Raw genomic sequence first — 22,024 nt, 5'->3', positions numbered from 1 at the left:
CATGTGTCAGAAAAATGAAAAGGGTTTATTTTTCTCATTAGAAGAAAGTTATAGGCCCAAATAAAAGTTTATACTACAACCCAACTTTTCAAAAGATAGGTAAACAAAGTAATTTTTGTCCTCTTGAATTGCATTTGCAAGTTTACTCTATCTATAACATTTTTACAGTATGTAAATGTTAGCATCAAACCTTTACCCCCTTATTTTACAGTCTCAGCCATGGTATCCAGGCATTTTCCCTTCAGATGATCCTGGTCTCTATTGGCATTTGCCTGTCAATTTCCAACTTTTGTGAAATAAGCAAATTGATCTCCCATACACATGGAAAATTTACACTTGTGACTCATTCTTTCTTAGAGTTTTACTTAAAACAATTTGGATGTCTTGTAAATGTACACGCTGACTTATAGAGCATGCACATCTGATATTTCACAGGGATAGGAGGAGAAAACCAGGTGTTCATTTATATACCCTAAGACCTGGTGCTATCAGAGTGCTACAGGTTGCCCAGAAAAGTCAATTTAATTTGAAAGTAGCATTGCAAACTCTTCTGGTCGAATTGACAGCATCCTTGGAACTTCATTTCACACTTCCCTGACTTGGGAATGGTTATTTTGAGTAGCACCTCTCATTAGCCTAACTTCTTAATGCCTGGGCGGGAGGTTAAATATCTCACTTATCTCCATGTTCAGCCTCTGTGAACAGCTGCTTCATTCACAGCCTGGAAGGGTTTATCAAAATTTCACCATGTTTAACATTCTGGAGAGAACATCCAGGTTGCTGACTCTTGGAACTCACCATAGGGTCACTCATCAGGGCTGATGTTTGTGATGAACATAGTGTTAAAACAAAACAAAGAATGCAATAGACCAAATTCTGTATTTTCCTTATCAAACAGGGCTCTCACTGAATTTAATTTTTCCCTTTTTGTAAACTCCACAAACGAGCAAATATTTTGTCCCTGTCATTGTAGTCATGGTATGGTGTAATTTACTAAGAATTTCTTGTGCTCTGAATATTTTTAGAGCTATGATACTTCCATACCAAGTGCACTGTAGTGATCCTTTCTGTTCTCACAGTCACTGACATAGGATTTTCAAAAGGCCCTTTGCATTGTGAAACTAGGTAATACATTGTCTTTGTGTATTACTAAACTTAATGTCTTAAAATTTAGGAAAATTGCATTCTATAAATTTCTGGATCTCTTAGAGCTGGCAGAATTGAAGACCTTAGCAATGATAAGAAGAAAACTCACCACTCAGAATCTAAAGTTGCCATTTATTGTAAGGAAATACCCCCCCAAAAATGGGTATGATGGCTAATAAACAAGCATATGAATCTCATATTATTTAGAGTCATAGAAACAGAAAGAATCCAGTTATATAACAGCAACAGACTGGTGATATGATTTTTTTTTTTTTTGGTACCAGGGATTGAACTCAGAGGCACTTGACCACTGAGCCACATCCCTAGCCCTATTTTGTATTTTATTTAGAGACAGGCTCTCACTGAGTTGCTTAGAACCTTGCCATTGTTGAGGCTGGCTTTGAACTCAAGATCCTCCTGTCTCAGCCTTCCAAGCCCCTGGGATTACAGGCGTGTGTGCCACCGCACCTGGCTGGTGATATGATGTTTAAAGCATCCGTATAATGCGTTATATAAAAACACATTGCAAAATATGACTTAGAATAAACAATGGTATTGGAAAATGATTATGATAAGTTGAGTTTTAAAAGATAATAAAACTAATCAATGCATGTATTTTACAATTCGTGCCCATAAATTAAAATAAGACTAAAAGGAGTTATATTGCTATAGTAATCATTATGGCTTGATTCAAAGTCATTTTATTTTCTTTATCTTTTCCCTGAGTTTTCCAAAAATATATAGATGGTTTTGACCTGTATATATTTGCTTGTGTGTATTTGTATATATATATATATATATATATATATATATATATATATATATATACATGGGCATAGTTATGTATATATGTACATCATAACCAGAAAAAAAGTCAATTGTAAATTGTAAATTACTCTTCTGTCTAAGAACTAAGGTTAAAACTAAAAGATTATAAACCACCCAAAGGCTTTTTATGACCCTGTACATACTAATGAAGTGCCAGGAGAATCTGGTCAGAACTGCTAGTTAATGTTTCTCTTGATCTTCTCTGTTCATGTAAGAAATCCCTTTCATCAGAATGTCCTCATCCAGCCCTGATGTGGGCCTCCATAGTACAACTCCAAAGCAAGTAATGTTAGGACGACAAATATCAAAAATACATTCCCAATAATAATTTCAAATAAAAATGTCTTTCTGACAAAAGTGCAAAGCCTGATAAAGTCTAGTAAGTCTTCCAGTGCATTTGTTTTTTCAGAAGTAGATCTCTTGTTCTGTTGTTCAAAGAAATTAACTGATTTTTGATGACTTGGGCCAGGATGTTAAACTTGGGAAGAAAAGACACCGGGGCAAGTTGCCCTCTGCCCCAGTAAACCCTGGTGTCAGGAGAAGCCGACTGCTAGAGCCACCCGCCTTGGTAGGCAATGAGGAGGCTCAAGGCTGACCCCTTTAAGTGGGGGTCTGAAGAGGAGGAGCTGAGATGCCTTTTCCAGCCCTGATGTGCTGAGCTCTAAGCTTCAGGATCCTGGTGTGTGGTTGGCAGTCTCCTGCATCAGCCTCAGCTGGGGGCGGGGGAGTGGTCATCAATGTGTCAGAACCACAGCCGCCTATGCCTCTGCAAATGCCTTGGGCTCCCCAGGTCATTCGTTGCACATGAAGTTTCTCTGGCAAGATGTTCACCTGGCCCTACAAAAGACAGACGCCTGCAGCCATCAATGCCACCCCCTTCCATCCCTGTTTCTTGTCCTTCCTCTGATGCCCCACTGGGACAGAGGCCCTTCCTGTCCCCATTAAAGTGGGAACTCCCAGGTGGCCCAGGAAGTTACTGGAAATTGTATATTTGTTCCTCTTCTTATTGTCTACTCCTTTTCAAGGTGAAGGCCTGTGTTTTCAGCTTTCAGAGGTTCAAAGGTTTGCTGGGGTTAGGACCCACCTGTACAGTGTTAATGAAAGGACACGCCCCCTCACAGGCTAGGGGCTGGCCGTCTTCCACCCCAAAGGGGCCAGAATCCTGGGTTCCTTGGGCCTTCAGTGATCTGCCCCATATAGGCCAATATTTTTTCATCCTGGTTCATTTTATTTGTGCCCCTGTTTCCAAAGCAAAGTGGGATCATTAGAAAGCCTTCATTCTCTTTCATTAAAGGAACCTGGCAGTTTCAGGCATTTGGAAAAAAAAAAATAGTAAATCATGTAACTCTCGCTTGACTAAATAGAGAAAAGGCTCTCTTGAAATTCAAAGTGATCTTGAACTATTTTTTAGTTATTTATACTTCCAGATCTGAAAAGAAGACTGGGGAAAAAAAATTCCCTGTGTTTACTTTACCAACCCTAAGCATGGAGGCAGCCATGAAGTGCTTTTTGTTCTTTTCCTTAATTGCCATACCTCCAAGAAGCTGATCCTAACATGCCATCGATCATCTGAGTGGCACATCAAACGCTGGCCCTGTCGGCCCTGCACATCACGAGGAGCCACAGTGACACACATTCATTTCCGCTGCCAGCAGCTGCAGGGGAGCCCGGCTGCCCTGCTCTTGTATTTCATGTGTTTGAACTGTGTGGCCTCCCTGCATAATTCAGGAAATGAGTTTACTCTATCTGTGACAAGCATCGTGTTCACACGGTTTCAGGGGCAGCCAGCATGGTGCTGGGCTCTGCAGAAGCTGTGAGCATTTGTGGGCCCTGGGGAGCATGCACTGGTGCTTTCTCCCAGGTCACCTAATGCTTCAGTCCCCCAGACCTAACGGCGACTTTCCTCATACCTGTCACTCAAGAAAGCATACCTATCCTGTGGGTCGGAAAATCCTGGAAGTAGCATAACCTGAGATTGGATAGAGTGTTGGTAAAAAAAAAAAAAAAAAAAAGAGCAGGGCCTCTGGGTCCATCAGAGCTCAGCTCCCCTGAAGCCAAAGAAGGAAGCCCATCTTTGAGTGATGCTTTTTTTTTCCCCTAGTGGCAAAATTGGGCCCCACTTCTGGTTGTTATGAAACTTGTATCCATTTCTTGCACATGATCTCTGCTGGACTAGTTTAAAACAAGTCCAGATTGTTGGGGGAAGGAGGCTCTGGTCAGCATGGAGTGTGCATTCACTTAGATCCAGAAAAGGAATGCCAAAGCCCGCCCAGCATCAAAATACACTGCAAATCAGTGGAGACATTTACTTGTTTTGCATACGGTTAACCATCTCAGAGGTCATAAAACGGGGCCTCTGTCCTCTGCTGCAGCAGCTGGGTTTACACAGTATTTCCAGATTGTTTATTCTGGCCCAGAGCCAGGGCAACATCGTTTTTCCATTATGCATGTTTGACAGATGAAGAGAGGTGGGAGGGGAGGCTCTAAGGGGCAGATCTGTGATTTCCTTTTTATTTACATTAAAGGAACTTTTAAGAGTACTGAAGATTATGAACCAGTCCAAACATAAAGTCAGTGCTGCAGAGGTGGAGAGAACCACTACTTTTGCAAAACTGTCCAGGGCAGTCAAGCAGAGTCCATTCAGGGCCTGGGCTTGTATGAAGCTCATTCTACCTGTCACCACACCATCTTGCACACAAACTAGATTACTGGTGAGTGATATTTATCAGCATATTCAGAGGTTAGAGTCCCAGTGTTTGTGGGGCACTACATTGGGAAGAGCCCAGCCTTGGCAAACCAGTCTGCGTGCATTCCGTTGGCCTGTGCAACCCAGGCAGGAGGGCCATGGCGCTGAGCAGAGAAGTATTTCCTGGCCCTGTAGGACTTTCACTCTGTAGTCCTTGCCCTGTGACACCAGCTTCCTGAGGATAATCCCAGCGGCCTGGCCTAAGATCTTCCATGAGGAAGTGTTCAAGATTGGCCAAAGAGCCACCATTTAAATATTCTCCATGGAAAAACCCTGGGCACACAAGGCAGGTGGATGTGATCTGAATAAGTATTTTGCTTCTCAACAGAACATTTTTCTTTTAATAATAGAGAAATAGGGCTGGGGTTATAGCTCAGTGGTGTGGAGCACTTGCCTAGCACATGTGAGGCACTGGGTTCGATCCTCAGCCCACAAATAAATAAATAAAATAAAGGTATTGTGTCCATATACAACTAAAAAATTGTTTAAAAAAATAGAGAAATGACATTCAAAAGTACTAAAAGTGCTGGCAAATTAAGTCACCTAACAGCATTAATATAGCATAATTCAATCATACAGACATCTTCCGGCCCAACAATGCTTGGATTTTTTTTAGTTATGGACCACAGTGAATAACACACATAGCACCAATTCACTAGCTGCTGGGTGGCAGCCACATATATCTTTCTACGTAGGTATTTATGTTCATAGAAAAACATCCCTTATCATGGTATTTCTTGAGCTTTGCTAAGTATGTGTAAGCGATCTGTCACCATAACATAGTGTTCTTCAACAGAGTGGCTAAGAAAAGCAAATATACTCCCTGTCCAGAGCAGCCTGGGAGCCAAACCTACCCTATCACCCTCCCCTCAAGAAATTCAACTCCTAGAAATGGAAGGTTTGCTCAGGGAGGACCCTCAGCTAAGGAAGGAATTTAACAAAAATGACAATGTCAAGTCAACACCAGCAGTTGCCCTTTGGATTAATCCAGTCTTACCGATGGATTTAAAATCAGGTTTCAGATCAGCAAACATTTATGGAGAGTCATTATGTGCCCAGTGTGAAGCTAGACATCAGGGAAATGAAAATGAGAAAGACACAGTCCCTTTCATTCTGCAAACATTTTTGCTGGCTGGCAAGTTTTTCACCAGATCCTCCTCAACTTACAAAGCATTCCCCTTGAGTTAGAACACTCGGGCCCTTCTTCTTGACTGAGCCCCATAGTGCCAGAATACACACTAGGCATGGAGAAGTGGGTGGTTATGGATTTCCACTCAATTTGGAAATTAACAGCCTGTGATGTAGCAAAAAAAAAGGTGCTAGACTGGTGCTAGACTAGAAAGCCCCTTTCTAGTCTTGGAACAGTCACTTACTGGTCTTACAACCCTGACCCATGTTCTGACCTCTCAGGCCTGGGTACCTGTGGGTGCAGTAGGTGCTGTGGGGGTTGTACAGAGCTTGGTGAAAGCATATGGACCAAGGAGCCCTGTGCAGATCAGGAGTGCTCTTCTGTTGGGCAGGGTCAAGGGAAGGTGAGATGACAACTTTGTTAATGCAAAGAGCAGCCCCCTATTAGCCTCATTCTATTCTTGTTTTGGTTTTGATTTTCTCTACCAGCATTGGGTGATCAGCCTCAGAATCTTGTGTCATTTGGGATTAAACTGGATTCCCATTCAGGCCCATAATTATAGTGCATCTGCCACCCCTTCCTCAGGGAGGGCCCAGAGCCTGGAAAAATCTGTCCTCACACAGTCTTGACTCTGGCTGACTGGATGTGTCTGGACAATCTGTTTTGTATTAGAATAAAAAGGTCAAAGGTTGGGGTTCTCCCCTCCCTTCTGAACATTTCACAGCTCAAAACCAGTGCCTAGTTTGAGGAAATTTTCTGCAATTACCACAACATAACTAAAGGAATTATTTGGCCAGTCCCTAAAGATCAGTAAGAAAAAAATCAAAAGCATCCTGAAACCATAGCTTCTTTTTCCCAAGTGCATTTATTAATTAAGGGACTAGGGCAGAAAATATAACATGGCCAGCACTATGGCTCTGCAAAAGCAACAGAACTGCAAAACTGAACAGTGAGAGCCAGAGAGTCCCAGATGTGAGGGCTGACTGCTCCCTGCTAAGGACCCAGCATTCCTGGTCCCCAAAGTTTGTAGAAAGCACATTAGATGCTGTCTGTGACCCCACATGGCTGACCCTCCGTTCACAGACACAGACAAGCCCTCTCTGCTTCTGACAACACACTCTGCCTTCCAAGATGCCTTCTGCCCTCTCAGGAAGCATGCCCAGAGGATGCTGGGTTCCCTGGATGCTGAACCCTGGAACCACAAAGGCAAATGGGGGGTGTCAGCCCTGATGCTCACTCTCAGTGTCAGAGCTCCCTTAGGAGAGCTACTCAATGAAACCTGGTGGGGATAAAATCTAGGGGAAATGTTGAAAGGGTTGATAGTGCCTCAGAGGCATCCCAGAAGTTTTCCATTCTTTGGCGCGCACACACACACACACACACACACACACACACACACTCCTTGTTCAGTGCTCTCAGAATTGTACACACAGCAAATCTTTAGGATCAAATAGTTAAGGAGAATCCAGCTCTCTGCAGAATATTTAAGATAAGCCCATCAGGCCTGGTTTCTCCTGAGCACAATTCCAGCAAACAAACCCTCTCGGCTCCTGTGGGTACGAGTACTGTGAGGGAAGCCTCCCCTTAGACTAGGAGCTCCATTTGACCTTAGGAAGGTGAAGGACAGAGGACTTGGGCTCATTAGTCAAGCTTTCCCAGACCCAAGCTCTAGCTTGCCAGCTCTGTGAACTTGAGCAAGCTCCTAAAATCCCAGTGTCACATCTGTTAATGGTGATGATAAAAGACCTCACAGCCTTGGGAGTTTTGTACAGATTAAATGCATGTGTGCGTATCTACAGTGCTTGATACAAAGGAAGCCGTAAAAACATTTGATAATGATTGTGGTGGGGCAGGTCCCATTCACTACTTTAACTCCTGCACCTGGTGCAGGACAGTTAATTAAGAACTGCAGAAAGTAGAGAGGCACAAACGGAGGGTAGGGGTGCTAATTGAGGCTTTAATTTTTATATGAAGCCCTTGATTCCTAGATTTAGGAAAAGAATTTTTAAACCTTCAAAGCAGAAGCATAAAACTCAAATTTCTATAGAACCAGCAGGTAACATTAAAGAATAAACTGGCATTCAGGGTCTGAGATAAAGTGGAGCTCACTGCCTCTCACAAGGGCAGTCATATTCACATTCAGCCCTGTGGTCTTCCTCTGAAAGAAGCCAGAAATCCAGATTTCCATGTGAAATGGACCAAGTCTTATAACTAAGTCCATTTCTTTAAAAAAAAAAAAAAAGGAAAAAACACCCCATGGGCCAAGCCACACATTGCCGCCAGTAGACTCTTGGGCTTCCTTTTTGCCATGCTCACCTTTAATGGAAGGAGCTCTGTATTTGTCCCTTTGAAAATGTTCCTCAGTGGGCCCAAGAGACAGGTCCCCTTTGAAGTCACCTCAGCTCCTGCTGGGATCAGAGGATGCTCATGGGGTACAGTCTGTACTTCTTGGAAGTTACCTTCTAAGTCTATGCCCACTGGACAAGGGCCCCATTGCTTCCCAAAGGATGCTAAGGGTACGTGTGGATTTTTAAAAGCATAATCATTTAGAGCTGAAATAAAGACCATCTGCAAAATATCCAAGCAACTTCCTCTAGAACTGCCACTGTGGTGATCTGGAGAGAGGCTGATTCCATAGTTCACGTAGCTTTGTTTTGTTTGGAGGGAAGTCTAGCATTTTCCAAAAATGTGGAACACTTAGCAGTGGAATGACTTTTCCATAGCACTGACTATTGTACAGCAGGACACATAACCATATGTCTTCAAAATGGGATTTTAAAAATTCTCTACTTCCTACACAAGGTAAACTGCCCTCTGGTCTTCTGCTACGATGGGGATAGTTTTCTGTGGACTCCCAGAAGCTCCACTGGTTGTGACCCAGCGATTACAGTTAAGAAAAACCTCAGCACAAAGGGGAACCTGGATTCTAATTCCCTTCTGTCACTCACTTTCTGGTTGTGTGGCCTTGAGACCGTCATTTAATCTCACAGAACTTGTCTCTCCATCTGCACAATCGGGGTCATGATACCCCACAGTTATTGAGAACATTAATAAAACAGCATCTAAATGAGCATAACCTAAACCCATAATCCATGTTCACTGGTTGAGTCTTGATTCTGTGCTTCATCAACAGAGCCCTCCTTTTTCTGCGCATGGCATAACTCTCTGGCAACTTCATTAACCTTCTTGTTCAATTTGGCAGCTCTTTGAAAAACAGATGTCAGTAAAGCTGTAGACATGGCACGTAAACTTTCAGTTCCGCTGTCCACAGTGGTGTGAACACTAAGGGGTAGAGGTTGGATGATGTCCCTAGGGAGTAACAGGGAGAAAGGGGACGGTTAGGATGAGCCCGGGCATGGAAAGGACAGTCGTGGAAACAGGAGGGAATGGAGAGAAGGGGAAAGCGCCACCAGAGGGGTAGGACGACTGGGAAGAGCAGTTACAGATGTGCAGGGAGGAAGGGCATCAGGATGAAGCATGAGGCCGGCAGAGTTGCAAGGTCGTGCTGAGAGGTCGTGGGAAGGCCTGGAGAGGGCCCACTGAGTGACCAACAAGGAAGCAGGGGTCATTTGAATGGAGTCATGAGGGAAGAGAAAGCAGGCTTTGATGGTTCAGTCCTGTGTGGAAGTTGGAAAATTGGTGATAACCAATTTAGACAACTCTCGAACAAGCGGGGCTGTGGCTTGTTCAGAGCCACAAAGAAAAGAGGGAGGGGCTTGGAGACAAGGCTTTTAAGAAGCACATGTGAATTTTGGTGAGAAGATCCCAGTTGAGAGAGAGAGACTGGCAATGATGAAAAGAAACAGAAAGGGAGGATGGGCCGTTGGTGCAGGAACTGGATATTAATGTAAAACTGGAGCTTAATTTTTAAAAAATGCTGTCATAAGATTCCTCTAGCCAGCTGCCACTGTCCCTCATGTTAAACAGGGGATTTAGGAAGGGGGCTAAGATGAATAAAGAGGACTAAGGAAACGGATATACACTTGGCAATCTTTTGCTACCCAAGAAAGAATCTTCTAAAATTCTTCAGCCAGAAAGTTAAAAATCCCCTTACCTTAAAAGTCTGTCCTTTCTGTAGCTCTCTAGCAACCAGAGAGCTCAGCCTCCTGAAGTTTGTTCTGACCAGCACTATCGAATAGCCAAGATGGAGTGAGGCCACGTGGAATTAAAGTTTGGTGGAAAAGGCCTCTAGGAATCTTACTAAAAGTCTCTCTCTTGCTTATAAAATGTGGGTAAAACCAGGCGATATAAGGGGAGTGGGATTTCCCAAGCTGGTGCTGTCTAGGAAGAGACTTGACAGCCATACTGGAGTTTCAGATACTGGGCATCATGAGAAGGTCTACTTTTCCTAAACTCAGTTGATCCTGAGCTTTTATTTCAGCTGGGCTGGAATAACATTTCCTTCTAGAAAAACATAGTTGAAAGTTCAGGCTAAATAAGGAACCCAGGAAAAGTGTCCACCCTTGAGGAAAAACCAAGAGACCCTCAATGGTGCTCATAGTGGAGGGTCTCAGTGTGGACTCCATGGGCACTGGCCTTTCTTATTGGGCCCAGAGATGGTCTAGTCCATTTTTTATTTATTTAACCAACCCTCTTCTTCCTCCAAAGTATAAAAACATTTGCCATTTCCTCCACCACCACCATCCCATTTCCATGAGATCTACTCCATGTGAAGAAGAAGAGGTGCCAGACCCAGTTCTTGATCTCTATGCTGTGTGGCATCGTGGAGGGACATGTGAGGAACAGTGATAAGGCTGTTGACCCCTTCTCAATTAGTAGCAACACTGCCAAAGCTCAGCAACTGACGGTTATGCAAAACTCCTACCTCTGCAAACTTCTAACTGCCTGACCTTGAACAGGTCAGTCTTGCTCAGCCTCTGTTTCTAAACGGTAAGGTGGCTATTCTCTCAAGGGGTGAGGACCGAAGTGTGATTAGGTGTATAGGTGCTTAGTTCAGTGCTTGCTTCGTCTTAGTCTTTACCAAATGTAGCTGTTACTATAAAAGTACACCCATCGCATTGGGCTCAGCTGGAACTGCTGTCATTTCTTGATCGGTTAACTCATCATGTAAATGTGTTCTGGCTCTTTTCACTTGTGATTGAAAGACATAGTAACCTTTTTACATATATATATTTTAAAATTTTTTAGCTTTTTTATTTTTTAGTTGTTGATAGACTTTTTTTTTTTTAATTTATATGAGGTGCTGAGAATAGAACTCAGTGGTGCCTCACACATGCCAGGCAAGTGCACTTCCAACTGAGCCACAGCCCCGTGTGTGTGTGTGTGTGTGTGTGTGTGTGTGTGTGTGTAATATGCTTTTTATTAGCATGTATTCATTATACCCAAAATGTTCCTTTTGGTAGAGCTGGCTACCTGTTCTGCCCATGCACCAACTCTCTCTGGTTTGAAGCTAATAACCCTTGACTACAAGTCAACTCAGTCCATTATATAAACCAGCATAGCAACCCAGTTATCTTAGGAAGTTATTTTTGCTTTAAGTTAAATATTCAGTTGGATATTTTCTGATGGCTTTGTGGTCAGAATATTTATCTGATTACACTTGCTGTACATAATTTTTAGGAAATTACAAATTCAACCTTAAGACAGAGAACTTGAAGGCTCTGCAGTAGAGCAGAACCTTAATTACTTCCTTATGAATATCTAGACTCCCTACACTCATCTTTTGGGTTCTTCTCTAGAACTCACAAGGGTGGCTTCCTACTTAAGTCCCAGGTGCTTTCCCTTTCATAAGATATAAATCCAAGGGCTTCCTTCTTTGCTTGCAATGTTTATAATTAGGTACCTGACTGGCATACAAAATAGTTAACTACAGCATTCATTCATCACACTAGGGGCCAATGCTTACTGGAGTAAAGAAGATGCATGAGAGATCATTGAGGGAAATGCAATTTATTAATTTCTTGAAATCAGAGATTCTTAACGGATTCATAAGGACCTAAGATATTTATATAGGGGCATCCCCGAGTCCTCCCCATGCTCCTGAGCTTTAGTCAGATTTCCAGGAGGATCCAGAATCTCTACCTAGACTTTTGAAGACTATTCCCAGATGAAGCTAGACCAGTAAAGAGTTCAACACCTAGAATGTGCCATTGTCCCCTTAAACCCTGAATTTACTCTTAAGGATATTATTAGAATGTTGCAAATTCCATTACAGCTTTTCTTTATGCAAATTGATAGAAGCTATTTCCCAGTGGCTTCATAAACTAGGAATATTTGTGAACAGATTGTCTTTAATCAAGTATAACATAATATGTTAAATCCTGGCTGCTGGAAGGTTTGGAGCCAAACTAACAACCTGCTTCCAAAACAAGTAGTTAGGATGTCACAGCCTGTGTTGTGTTCTTGCCTTTGGGTGCGAGGAGCTAGTAAACAGCACACATGTGACCCTGCCTGGGTTCTAAACTAATGAGAACATAGATATGAGACAGACAGGGGGAGACCCAAATGAGGCAAGGTGGGAGACGGCAGCTTGGTGTGGCACATGGTAATAGGACCTCACGACGTCCGTCCCCTGCAGTGGGATGTGAATCTCTGCAGGAAGAAGTACCCAACCCAGAGGAGAAAACATCTCAACCCCATTTCCCCAGCGCACAATCAAATGCACAACCCTGTGCACCGTGCACCCGGCTTATCACTGAAGGAGGGCAGGGGCAGGAGCGAGGAGTGTTCCTCTAGGGGGATCTCTCTATGGAGAGAGGAAAATAATTACCCTCTCCCCAAACATTGGCTTTTCTCTTTTTCTTCTTTTCTCCCCTCATTCTCCATTTGCTTTGTTCCCTCAACTATTCAGTTAATAGAAACACATATTTTGGTAAAATTCATTTTTTTAGAATAGGTTGGGCCATATAACTAATAATTCATTTTTAAATCATAGGACTTTTTTTTTTTTTTTTTTTTTTGGCTATAAGGTAACAAAGAAGTCCCACCCAGTTTTTTTTCCTTGATATACTGCCCAGGCTGACCTCCAATTTCTGAGTAGAAACTATCCCCCTGCCTCAGCCTTCCATGTACCTGGGACTACAGGCATGGGCCACTAAGCCCAGCTTTCACCAATTTAGAGTGCTCTGAGAGGACAGGATTGTAGGAGACTGTAGATGATGGAATTATTGTCTCCTTCTTCTGAGTGTTTCACTTAAAACTCTTTGTGCCTTGTCTATCTTAAAAGCTCTTGTTAATCTCTTTTAAAAACAAAGGGAACCAGGGTTGGTGGTGCATGTCTGTAATCCCAGCTACTTGGGAGAGGGATAACACGTTGGAGACCAGCCTGAGCAATGTGGCAAGAACTTGTCTCAAAATAAAATTTTAAAACTTCATAAGAAAGAGTTTGGGGTGTAGCTCAGAGGTACAGCACTTGCTAAGCATGAGTGAGGCCCCAAGTTCAATCCCCAGTACCAAAAAGAAAACAAAACAAAAAAACCCACAAAGTAAGTTAAGGTCCATGAACATGGCCCACCCCAGATTAGCTAGAATTTATTTTTGTAGAGAAGACAGATATGATGAAATGTTCCATCAGGAACCCATTTTAGAAGAGTCTATGCCAAGTTCTTTAACAAAAATTCTAGAGTTGGCATATCCAGATGTGCATTACAGTTTTCCAGAGAGAAATTTGAAAAGCAGTACCCTTATTTCAATGAGGCCATTACCACCCAGGGAATTTTCTTAATTCCTTCTTTAGAATGAATGTGAAAATTTTCTTAAATATCCTCAAAAATGAGAAGTGTTTGTCCTTTCTGGTGAATCTGATTTTGGAAACAACTATGTAATTATTGTTGTTTAATAGATTAAAAGTTTTGCTTGAATTGATGAAAGAATTCAGAAAATATTGGTGAGGGTTACACAGAGTGTAATTAATTCCACTGGATCATGCACTTTAAAACTGAGAATTTTATCTAATAAACATCTAACGATTTCATGTTATTAAGCATTAGTATAAAATTAAGCAAAAAGTAAGCCAAATTAGTATAAAATTTCAGCTATATGTAGCCTGGATCAAAACATTCAAAAAGCACAAATTAAAAATATATTTAAAAATCTGTTTTTTATATTCTTAATAAATACATTGTTAAATATGCGATGCTCATTGACCCTGTATCAAATTAAACTTTATATTAACATTTAAAAAAATTTTTTTAATAAAACAAGAGCATTAGAAAGCAAAGAGACAGCTCTGTGTGCCTCTTTCTGAAAGCACAGAACCCTTTATTCGTGGATCAAGAAGAGGGGAAACAGAGAGATCTTGCTATTAAAATATATATATAGCCTAGAGTTAAGTTAAGTTGTGGTCCAATTGCATGGTTCCTATCCCATGGAAAGGCAGTTAGTCCACTAAAACTGCTATTAACACCTACACCTGAGGACGTCTTGCCCCCTCCCCGTTGAGGGAACGCTTTTGCCTTCTTTGCTGGGACGTTCAGTTCCCTCCGCCCGCGCTGGGCAGGCATGCAGACCCTCACCTTTATTTCAGCCACCGCGGACGAGTGCTCACGTGCCCCCGGTTCTTTTCCAGAGCATAGGAAACTGGGAAACATGACTGTGACCGTGAAGAAGACTGTCCCCTCTCCCGAGGCCGTGCAGATCCTCTACCAGCGAATGAGATACGAGTACCAGTTCTACCACTACGTCAAGGAGCAGTTCCACCTGCTCAAGCGCAAGTTTGGACTCAAGTCTCACGTGAGCAGACCCGCCCTGAGGCCGCAGTTCTTCATCCCCACCCCGCTGGAGACCGAGGAGCCCATGGACGATGAGGAGCAGGACGATGAAAAGTGGCTAGAAGATATTTATAAGAGGTGATGCCAGCACTGTGTGGCTCCATGGCGGAATCTCCCTTTTCCAGAAAGGTTGTTCTGTTAGTTTGAGGAAGAAAAATCCAGAAGGGACTTAAATTAATGCTTGAGTGCATTAAAAAGAACAAAACATTCCCACATGTTGGGGTCATTGGGAGATGCCCGGTTTTGCGGGTTTTATTTGTTTAATTTTATTCTGATTTTCTTTGGCTCTTTTGAGTCTTTCCCAGGTACACTAGATGGCTCCATCCCATGGCAGTCTTGTTCCAAACAGCCTACCCAGCCCCACCCCCAGTACATGGGAGAAGGGGAGAAATATACCCCCTAGCCCAATAACTTATCATTTGTAAAATGGCTTGTAAAAATATTACCTCAATGGCAGAAGACATCCAGACTTCAGAGACCAGGGAATCTGCTCTAGAAGTGTCTGAGAGGGTAAGGTAAGGCAGAAAAGAACATCAGAGGGAGATGTCCCTGGTGAAGTGGTTTCTACCCAGATGGGTAGAATTCCACCTCTGCCCCATCTCAGGGGACACTGTCATCAAGAACAGTGTGCTTATCTCTGAAAGAACAACTTGGCTTGTGCCACATCCCCCACCAATCAGCACCTGAAATACCTTTCAAGGCCAAGTGCATGGTCAAAGTGCGTGTCTCCATTGAGACATTCCATTTCCAAGCACCATTCTGACAGACTCCAAGGTGCACAGCAAGGAAAAGGATTTGTTTGCTGTTTAAGAAGAACTGTAGGCAAACAGATCAAATCTGAGGGTCATGTGACAATAGGAAAATGGCATGAGTGTGTGCTTTGCATCTAATCGGGAACATCCATGTCCCCAGCATTGCTTTCAGTGAAGTCCCAGGAACCATTTTAGCTCTGGTGTTGATTCCAATGCCAGGAATTCTAAGCCTGACCAGACAGTGCATAATCTCGGAAGTCCATTCCTGGCCAAGTTGGGTCTTTCAGAAACTAGTATCTTTCATTTTCTAGTCCCCTAAGAGGTGCCTGTTTTTAGGAACAAGGGATCCTGAGCTCTGTACCGGCAGCAGTAGAACTACAGGCTCATTTCTTATGGAACCTGTTTGCTTCTAAGGGCCCTCACCAGGGACGTCAAAATGAGAAGCAGCAAGACTTCTGGGTAAGAGACTGGTTGACTAACTTTCTGAGTAAGTGGATGCCCCTAATATGATCTGAGTAGACTCTGAGCAGTTCCATCACCCCAAAATAATCCTCTTTATGTCCCACACGTCCGCTATCTGCTCCCTATTAATGAAGTCTTGGCCCAGTCATTAGAAATCTATTCCTTAAATTAGAAGTATTTTCACTCTTAAAAAAAAAAAAAAAAAAAAAAAACCTGAAAATACATGTCCTCCTGGGTAGATGATGTACAGCTAGCTGAGGAACCAAGGTACAGTGGTGGTAGCAGGAAGAATACTTGTGACAAATTTTGCCTCCAAGAGCAAAGTGAGTTGCAAGTACTTATTAGTAAATAAGATTCTGGCTTTACACAAGCTACACATTTTCTGCTTTTCAGAAACCAACAAGTCTCTCTAAAATTCTTTCTTCCTTCACTAAAACTGGACAGGAGCCAAGATATAAAGCAAGTCTTTTGGAACCTGCCGAGTGGGTGCTGAAGCCACTTTATCATGAGATATATTAAGACGGCTCCAGCCCACAGGCACCCAGTGAAGGCAGGGACCACAGAGGCAAAAAGTCCAGCATGTGGCCACATGTGGGCCCCTTTCTGCCTCAGAGAACTGAAGCAGGGAAGTGAATAAAGGAAATGTTCTCAGAAAAAGAATTATCCTTTGTCTTGTGCAGAGAGACTAGGGCCCTACCATTAGGCATACTTCAAAAAGCAACCTGGAAAACAGCTATCATGTTCAAAACAAGTACAAGGACTGCTGCCTGATATGTTGTGAGTCGTTTCTATGAATTACACTTAAATAATGAAGATTAGTTCACACACTGTGCAATCTCACATCTGAAATAAAGTTGCGTTGGCTAAGTTTTCTCTGCTGTTGTCAGAACATCGGGACAATTGGTCACTCAACAAAATCCTTCCTCTTTCTGCAAGTTCACATGGGCACTTGTACCTGTGTGTCCAAAGGCATTTATTTTCAGCAGTGATCTTGGTAACTTTATGACAAAATGTGCCAACTGATTTACTTGCAGGGCCTTTTTGTTATTTTGTCTCAACAAACAGTCTCTAGGTCCTAGAAGTCAAGGCATTCCATCAGTTTCTTTGGCACACATGACAACATTTCTTTGGCCCTGGGCCCAACATAGTTTGTACTTCATGAAATATATTGTACATTTTACATAGTTTAATTTAAAAAATACATTTTAAGCTAGTTGATCTTTGACTGCCTTATTTATTATAACCTTTCAGCACATTCCAAGGTTTTAGTTACTCAGGAAGGAGTTAATTAAAATGATTTTATTTTGGTTTGATGGATGTTTTTTAAAAGGAAAATTATTATTATGAACCCTCAGCCTACTTTCCTTGAGTGCTGTAAAAGTGCTTGTAAATCTCTCTCTCTCTTTTTTTTTTAAGAAGAAAGGAAAAAAATGGTGTTTGACATTGATGGAAATTCAAAAGTATATATGGAACTGAAACATTAGCTTAGCTAAAATAAAAGCAATCTGTGTTTGAGATGAAGTGTTCCTTAACTTATTCATTACCCATATAAATAAATGAATATAAGTAAGTTGAATTTTTTTCCATTCTGTTGATAGCTAGAAATAAAAGTGCCTGTGGTTTCTCACAGACCCCTCCACCTTCTTAATTGGCAAAGCCTTTTTCCTCAAGATGTGATTTTGGAAAGACGTGGTTTTGAAAAACTAACAACTTTCACTCTTGCAACTAAACACACACACACACACACACACACACACACGCAACAAAAAAGCTTAAAAAATCATTCATTCATACAGTTGTGTTTGTAAAATACCAAACAACTGACTTTATTGCTATTTCCACTGGTAAATTTTGTATTAGAAGGCTACATCAGAATCCTCAATCTCGGAAGCCAGAGGCTGCATTTCTTCAGAGAGGTAGAAAAGGAAGGGCACCCCATGGCCCTCCCTATGTAAGCTGTTTCTCAGACATAACGAGCCTACAGCTGGATAATTCTAATCTTTCAAATGAATAGCCTTGTTCTAAAAATGCCCACCCTGGGAAATTTCACTGCTGTGGTCCAGTGGAATTTACAGAGAAAGAAAAAGGGAGAGACAGACAGAATCCTCATGCTTTCTAAAGGTTACACACTACATTCCAACTGCTTGTGACTCTTTTGTTGGAAGAATCAGGCTCTTGGTATTAGGTGAAAAAAAAAAAGCCCATTTGATAATGATGTGATGTACTTCAAGTAAGATCTAAGCATCTTAAACACAGCGAGTTTTGACCCTTCTTTGCCATTTAATTTGTTCTTCTGTAACCCAATCAAATGAGTTCAACTAAATGAGATTTAAAACCCAAGTCCTAAACTAAAACTGGGCTGTAAGTTGGCTATTATGGTATATGCCTAATACTCCTCATGACTCAGGAGGCTGAGGCAGGAGGGTTGAGACCAATCTCAATAACTTAGCAAGACTCTGTCCCAAAGTAAAAAATAAAAAGGACTAGGCACAGCTCATTGGTAAAGTGTCCCTGGGTTCAATCCCCAGTAGCAAGAAAACAAAACAAACCCCTGGGCTATAGCATATCTGGTGTTGCTTGTTTGATCTAAAGTTATTTATAAATGTGTTGCTGACTGTGGGTTTCTACAATAATCTGTTTAGCTTTAAATTAATTTTATAGATAATAGGAATATTTCTTCCAAGGCAGAATAATGACCCAGAGCCATTAAGAATTATATTGTGGGTCAAAATTGTAAAATTCTCTTCAAGAAAATGCAGAGGACTTACTTGCATCTGATGATAAACCTATAAAAAAATAAGCAAACAAAAGATATGTATAATCTGCTATAGAAAAACCCATTTTAAGCTAAAATAGGTATTAAAGTTATGTGAAGAAAAACATGTGGAACTTCTTTCATAGACTAGAAATGTCGTTATCATGAAGCCCAGTGTATTAGTCAGTTTGGGCCTCCTTAACAAAGTCCCACACACTGGGGACTTAAACTATGAAAGTGTATTTTCCCACGGTTCTGGATGCTGGAAGTCCCAGGTTCGTTTCTTCTGATGCCTCTCTCCTTGACCTGAAGATGACCATCTCCTCCCCACATCTTCATGTGGCCTTCCCTCTGTTTGTTCACAAGTCTGTGTCCAAATTTCCTCTTCTTAAATGGACCCCAGTCATACCGTTTTAGGGCCCACCCTAAAGACCTCCTTTTAACTTATTAATCTCCTTAAAGAACCAATTTCCAGGCTTCAACAATACCTCCAATTCTGGGGTACTGGTTGAGACTTCAACATGTGAATTTGGAAGAAGACATAATCCATCCCATACTACCCACATTCCTGCAGAAAAGTTACATCAGAGGAACTGAGCTCCAACTAGGAGAGAAGGGAGCTTTCCATCAAACTCCCAGAGTCACAGTGGAGTTCATCAGTAGAGATCTGGGCCATTCCCTCATTAAGGTCCAGGGAGGAGACAGATTCATCACACCCTAACGTTTTCCATTAAGGGTTCACTTAACTTTTGAACATCTACCAAATCAAAGCTTAAAGTGATGAATCAGCCAACATTCATCTCTTGATCTAGAACCTAGAACAGAAGTGATGAATCATGTCCAGCCACACCCAGGACCACCTGCCAAAATAAAGTATTATGGGCTCACTTTTGGGCTTACTTCAGAGTCAAGGCAGTGGGACCCACCCGCTCTCTGTCATTTATATCCTCTGAGACAGATAGAAAAAGAAAATGTATCATTCTAGAATTTCTCCCTTTAATTAAGGACACAGAGAGGTTCTTGTTTCTCCATAAGCAAATTTGGGCACTGTTTGCTGATCTCAGATTAAACAGTTTTATTTCTCTTAAAAGCAAAGTGAAGGTTCATGTTCTGTGTCCTATAAGGAGTTTCAGATGGTCCCACCTCAGAAAGCAGAGTCCATGCAGCTCATAAAAGTAATTGAAGTCGAGTGTAGACATGCTTTTGCAAGGCAGAGTAGAGGCTAACAGGCCCCAAGCCTTGCAGGCCCCACTCCATGTTTCACTCTGGAGAATTCCTTTCTGCCTAGGGCAGGCTTGGCTCACTACTCCCGGCACTGCTGCTTCCCAAGGAACACTCAGGCCCACAGATGTTCATGGGTCATAGGATTGTGAACTGACCACTTGTACATTTTGGATTTCAACTTGTAAACATGGGGATTCCCTTAAAAAAAAAAAAAAAAAAAAAGAACAAGAAGAAGAAAATAAGGAAGAAGGGAAGAAAAATCACCAGGCAAAGGAAAAATGTGAGCTAAGTTTTTCCTTTTGGAGTCTTGGCGGGTGAGTCTAGCTATCTTCAATCTGGTTTTCACCAGACACTGTATGTTTTGAGCAGGCATGGAGCCTGTCTGCCCTCGCCTGCGTTGCCAGAATATTCAGACTTGACCTGTAACATGCCTTTTATTTCAGTCATGAGCAGAGACAGCCCAGAGGATGGGGTCCTGCCAGACGCTGGCTGCACAGTGGAGCTTGGAGAGGCAGCTAAAGCCAGGAAGCAGAGTTATTGACTAATGAGGGCACTGGCTACACACCAGGGAAGTCCTGAGTTCAAGTTCCAGCTGGTCTATTTCACCAGGCATTGGAGTACATTGCTTTACCTCCCCGTTCCTAAAGTCAACTCAGCTGAGAAGCATTAGAAAGAAAATAAGAGGTCTGTTGAAATCCATGAGCTGCGTCTGAGATGAACCATGTCCCACCCCTTATCCCTAAAAGCTAAAAAACTAAGAGCTACCACCCTTCCCACACTTAATGCAGGATCTCTGTTCCTGCCACAGAACACTGTATCCTTAGCCAGAGAGCAGAGAATTGCATGTAATTCCAGGTCCATGGAAGTCCTGATCCCTGGTGTCTATAAGCATTGGTGCCCAACATGCTGATGAATTCCTGGAAAACAGCCTCTCAATTCTTTAAAGTACCCTGTGTGTTTATGAGCCTGTTACTAATAATGGGCCTGAAGCATCCATGTGAATTAGTACGGTTGCCTTAAAAAAAAAAGTTTTGATTAAAGTTGAAAATCTGGCAGGATGGTGCCCTGTACTTTCTGAAGTCTTGTTTCTCCTTCTCAAAGGAGCATCGTGGCTATGGTGTAGGAGGAATGTGGTAGTGATCTTGTGGGCTGCTGATGCTTTCCACATTGTTGAGTCTCCAGACCCCACCTATAGGACCGTTGGTTGGGTTGACTTTAACCTGTCACTTTACTAATTTTTCAGATGTGGAAGAGGGTTAACAACACTGATCACAAATTTGAATAGAGTCACCCTATTTGTATCAAGTCTGCTGTTCTCTTCTTCTGACACGCTTTCCTATTTGTCCTCTTTCACTGGAAGATATTGAAATTCTAATCTAGTGCCTATCCCTGAAGGATCATTCATAAACCTGGTGTTGGAGATAAGCAGGGAAACAAAAATCACTGTGTTAAATAATTCAGGAGATGCTACAGTTGTGGGTGTGGTGTGATGCCTTCTGGTGTTATATTCAGAACATCCTGAATCAGTTTATCTTTGCCGAACCCTAAATATTTCACAATCCTTTGACGTGGAACTTGTAATCAAGTAAGTGTCCTGTGGAACTAAGGTTGCAGAGATGACATTTTGAGAAACTCTGCTTCACGGTGAGTCCTTAAATTACATTTCTCCATCAGAAGAGTTGTTCTCCCACCAAAGTTTTCCGTGGGGCCTCCTAGGTGGCTACGGATCTTGCTTGAGGAAAATATATTTTCAGATGATTCACATTTTGAAAAATACAAGATGGGGACAAATAACATTTTTAGCTAGACAATTATCTTTTAGTGTTGGTTATTCTCCTTAATTGCATTCTCTTTCAGGAAGAAAGTAAGCTTTTTAATACTTTTTTAATATTATTTATTTGGATATTTCAAGTCAATTCACTATTTCCATGACAATCGGTGCTCAAATCCGTTTGAGCATTTGTCCTCCTTTCTTCCCTGACCTGTGGTTGGCTGTGCAGGCCAAGGGAAGGTGGTAGTAAAACCAGTTCTCATGTGGTTCCAGTAATGTTGGGGATTGAGGTAAGATTCACCAAGGTACCTATGTTGTTCAATACACTAGGGGGAGCCATCTCCACAACAATTTACTCCAGAATTCCAGCATCTTTCCAAACCTAATTTTTTCCTCCTATATCTGATTATTTTCCTTCATTGCTTTTGAGCAGTATCATGCAGAAGAAACTCATGGTTAGAATATTTAAAACAGTGCACATG

At 42.0% G+C, this 22,024-nt stretch overlaps 1 protein-coding gene across 1 annotated transcript in view; it reads left to right on the top strand.

Moving 5' to 3' along the window:
• The window catches only part of Ust (uronyl 2-sulfotransferase), a 267,481-nt gene extending 251,184 nt beyond the window's left edge, over positions 1-16,297 (top strand). Inside the window, exon 8 of the mRNA XM_076859656.2 lies at positions 14,377-16,297. Coding sequence (XP_076715771.1) covers positions 14,377-14,660 — 284 coding nt within the window. The 3' untranslated portion in view covers positions 14,661-16,297. The remainder of the gene's footprint in view (positions 1-14,376) is intronic.
• Positions 16,298-22,024: the final 5,727 nt, after the last annotated feature.

The sequence above is a fragment of the Callospermophilus lateralis genome, chromosome 6 (assembly GCF_048772815.1).
Source record: "Callospermophilus lateralis isolate mCalLat2 chromosome 6, mCalLat2.hap1, whole genome shotgun sequence".
Taxonomy (NCBI): domain Eukaryota; kingdom Metazoa; phylum Chordata; class Mammalia; order Rodentia; family Sciuridae; genus Callospermophilus; species Callospermophilus lateralis.
This window is presented reverse-complemented; position numbering and strand designations above follow the sequence as displayed.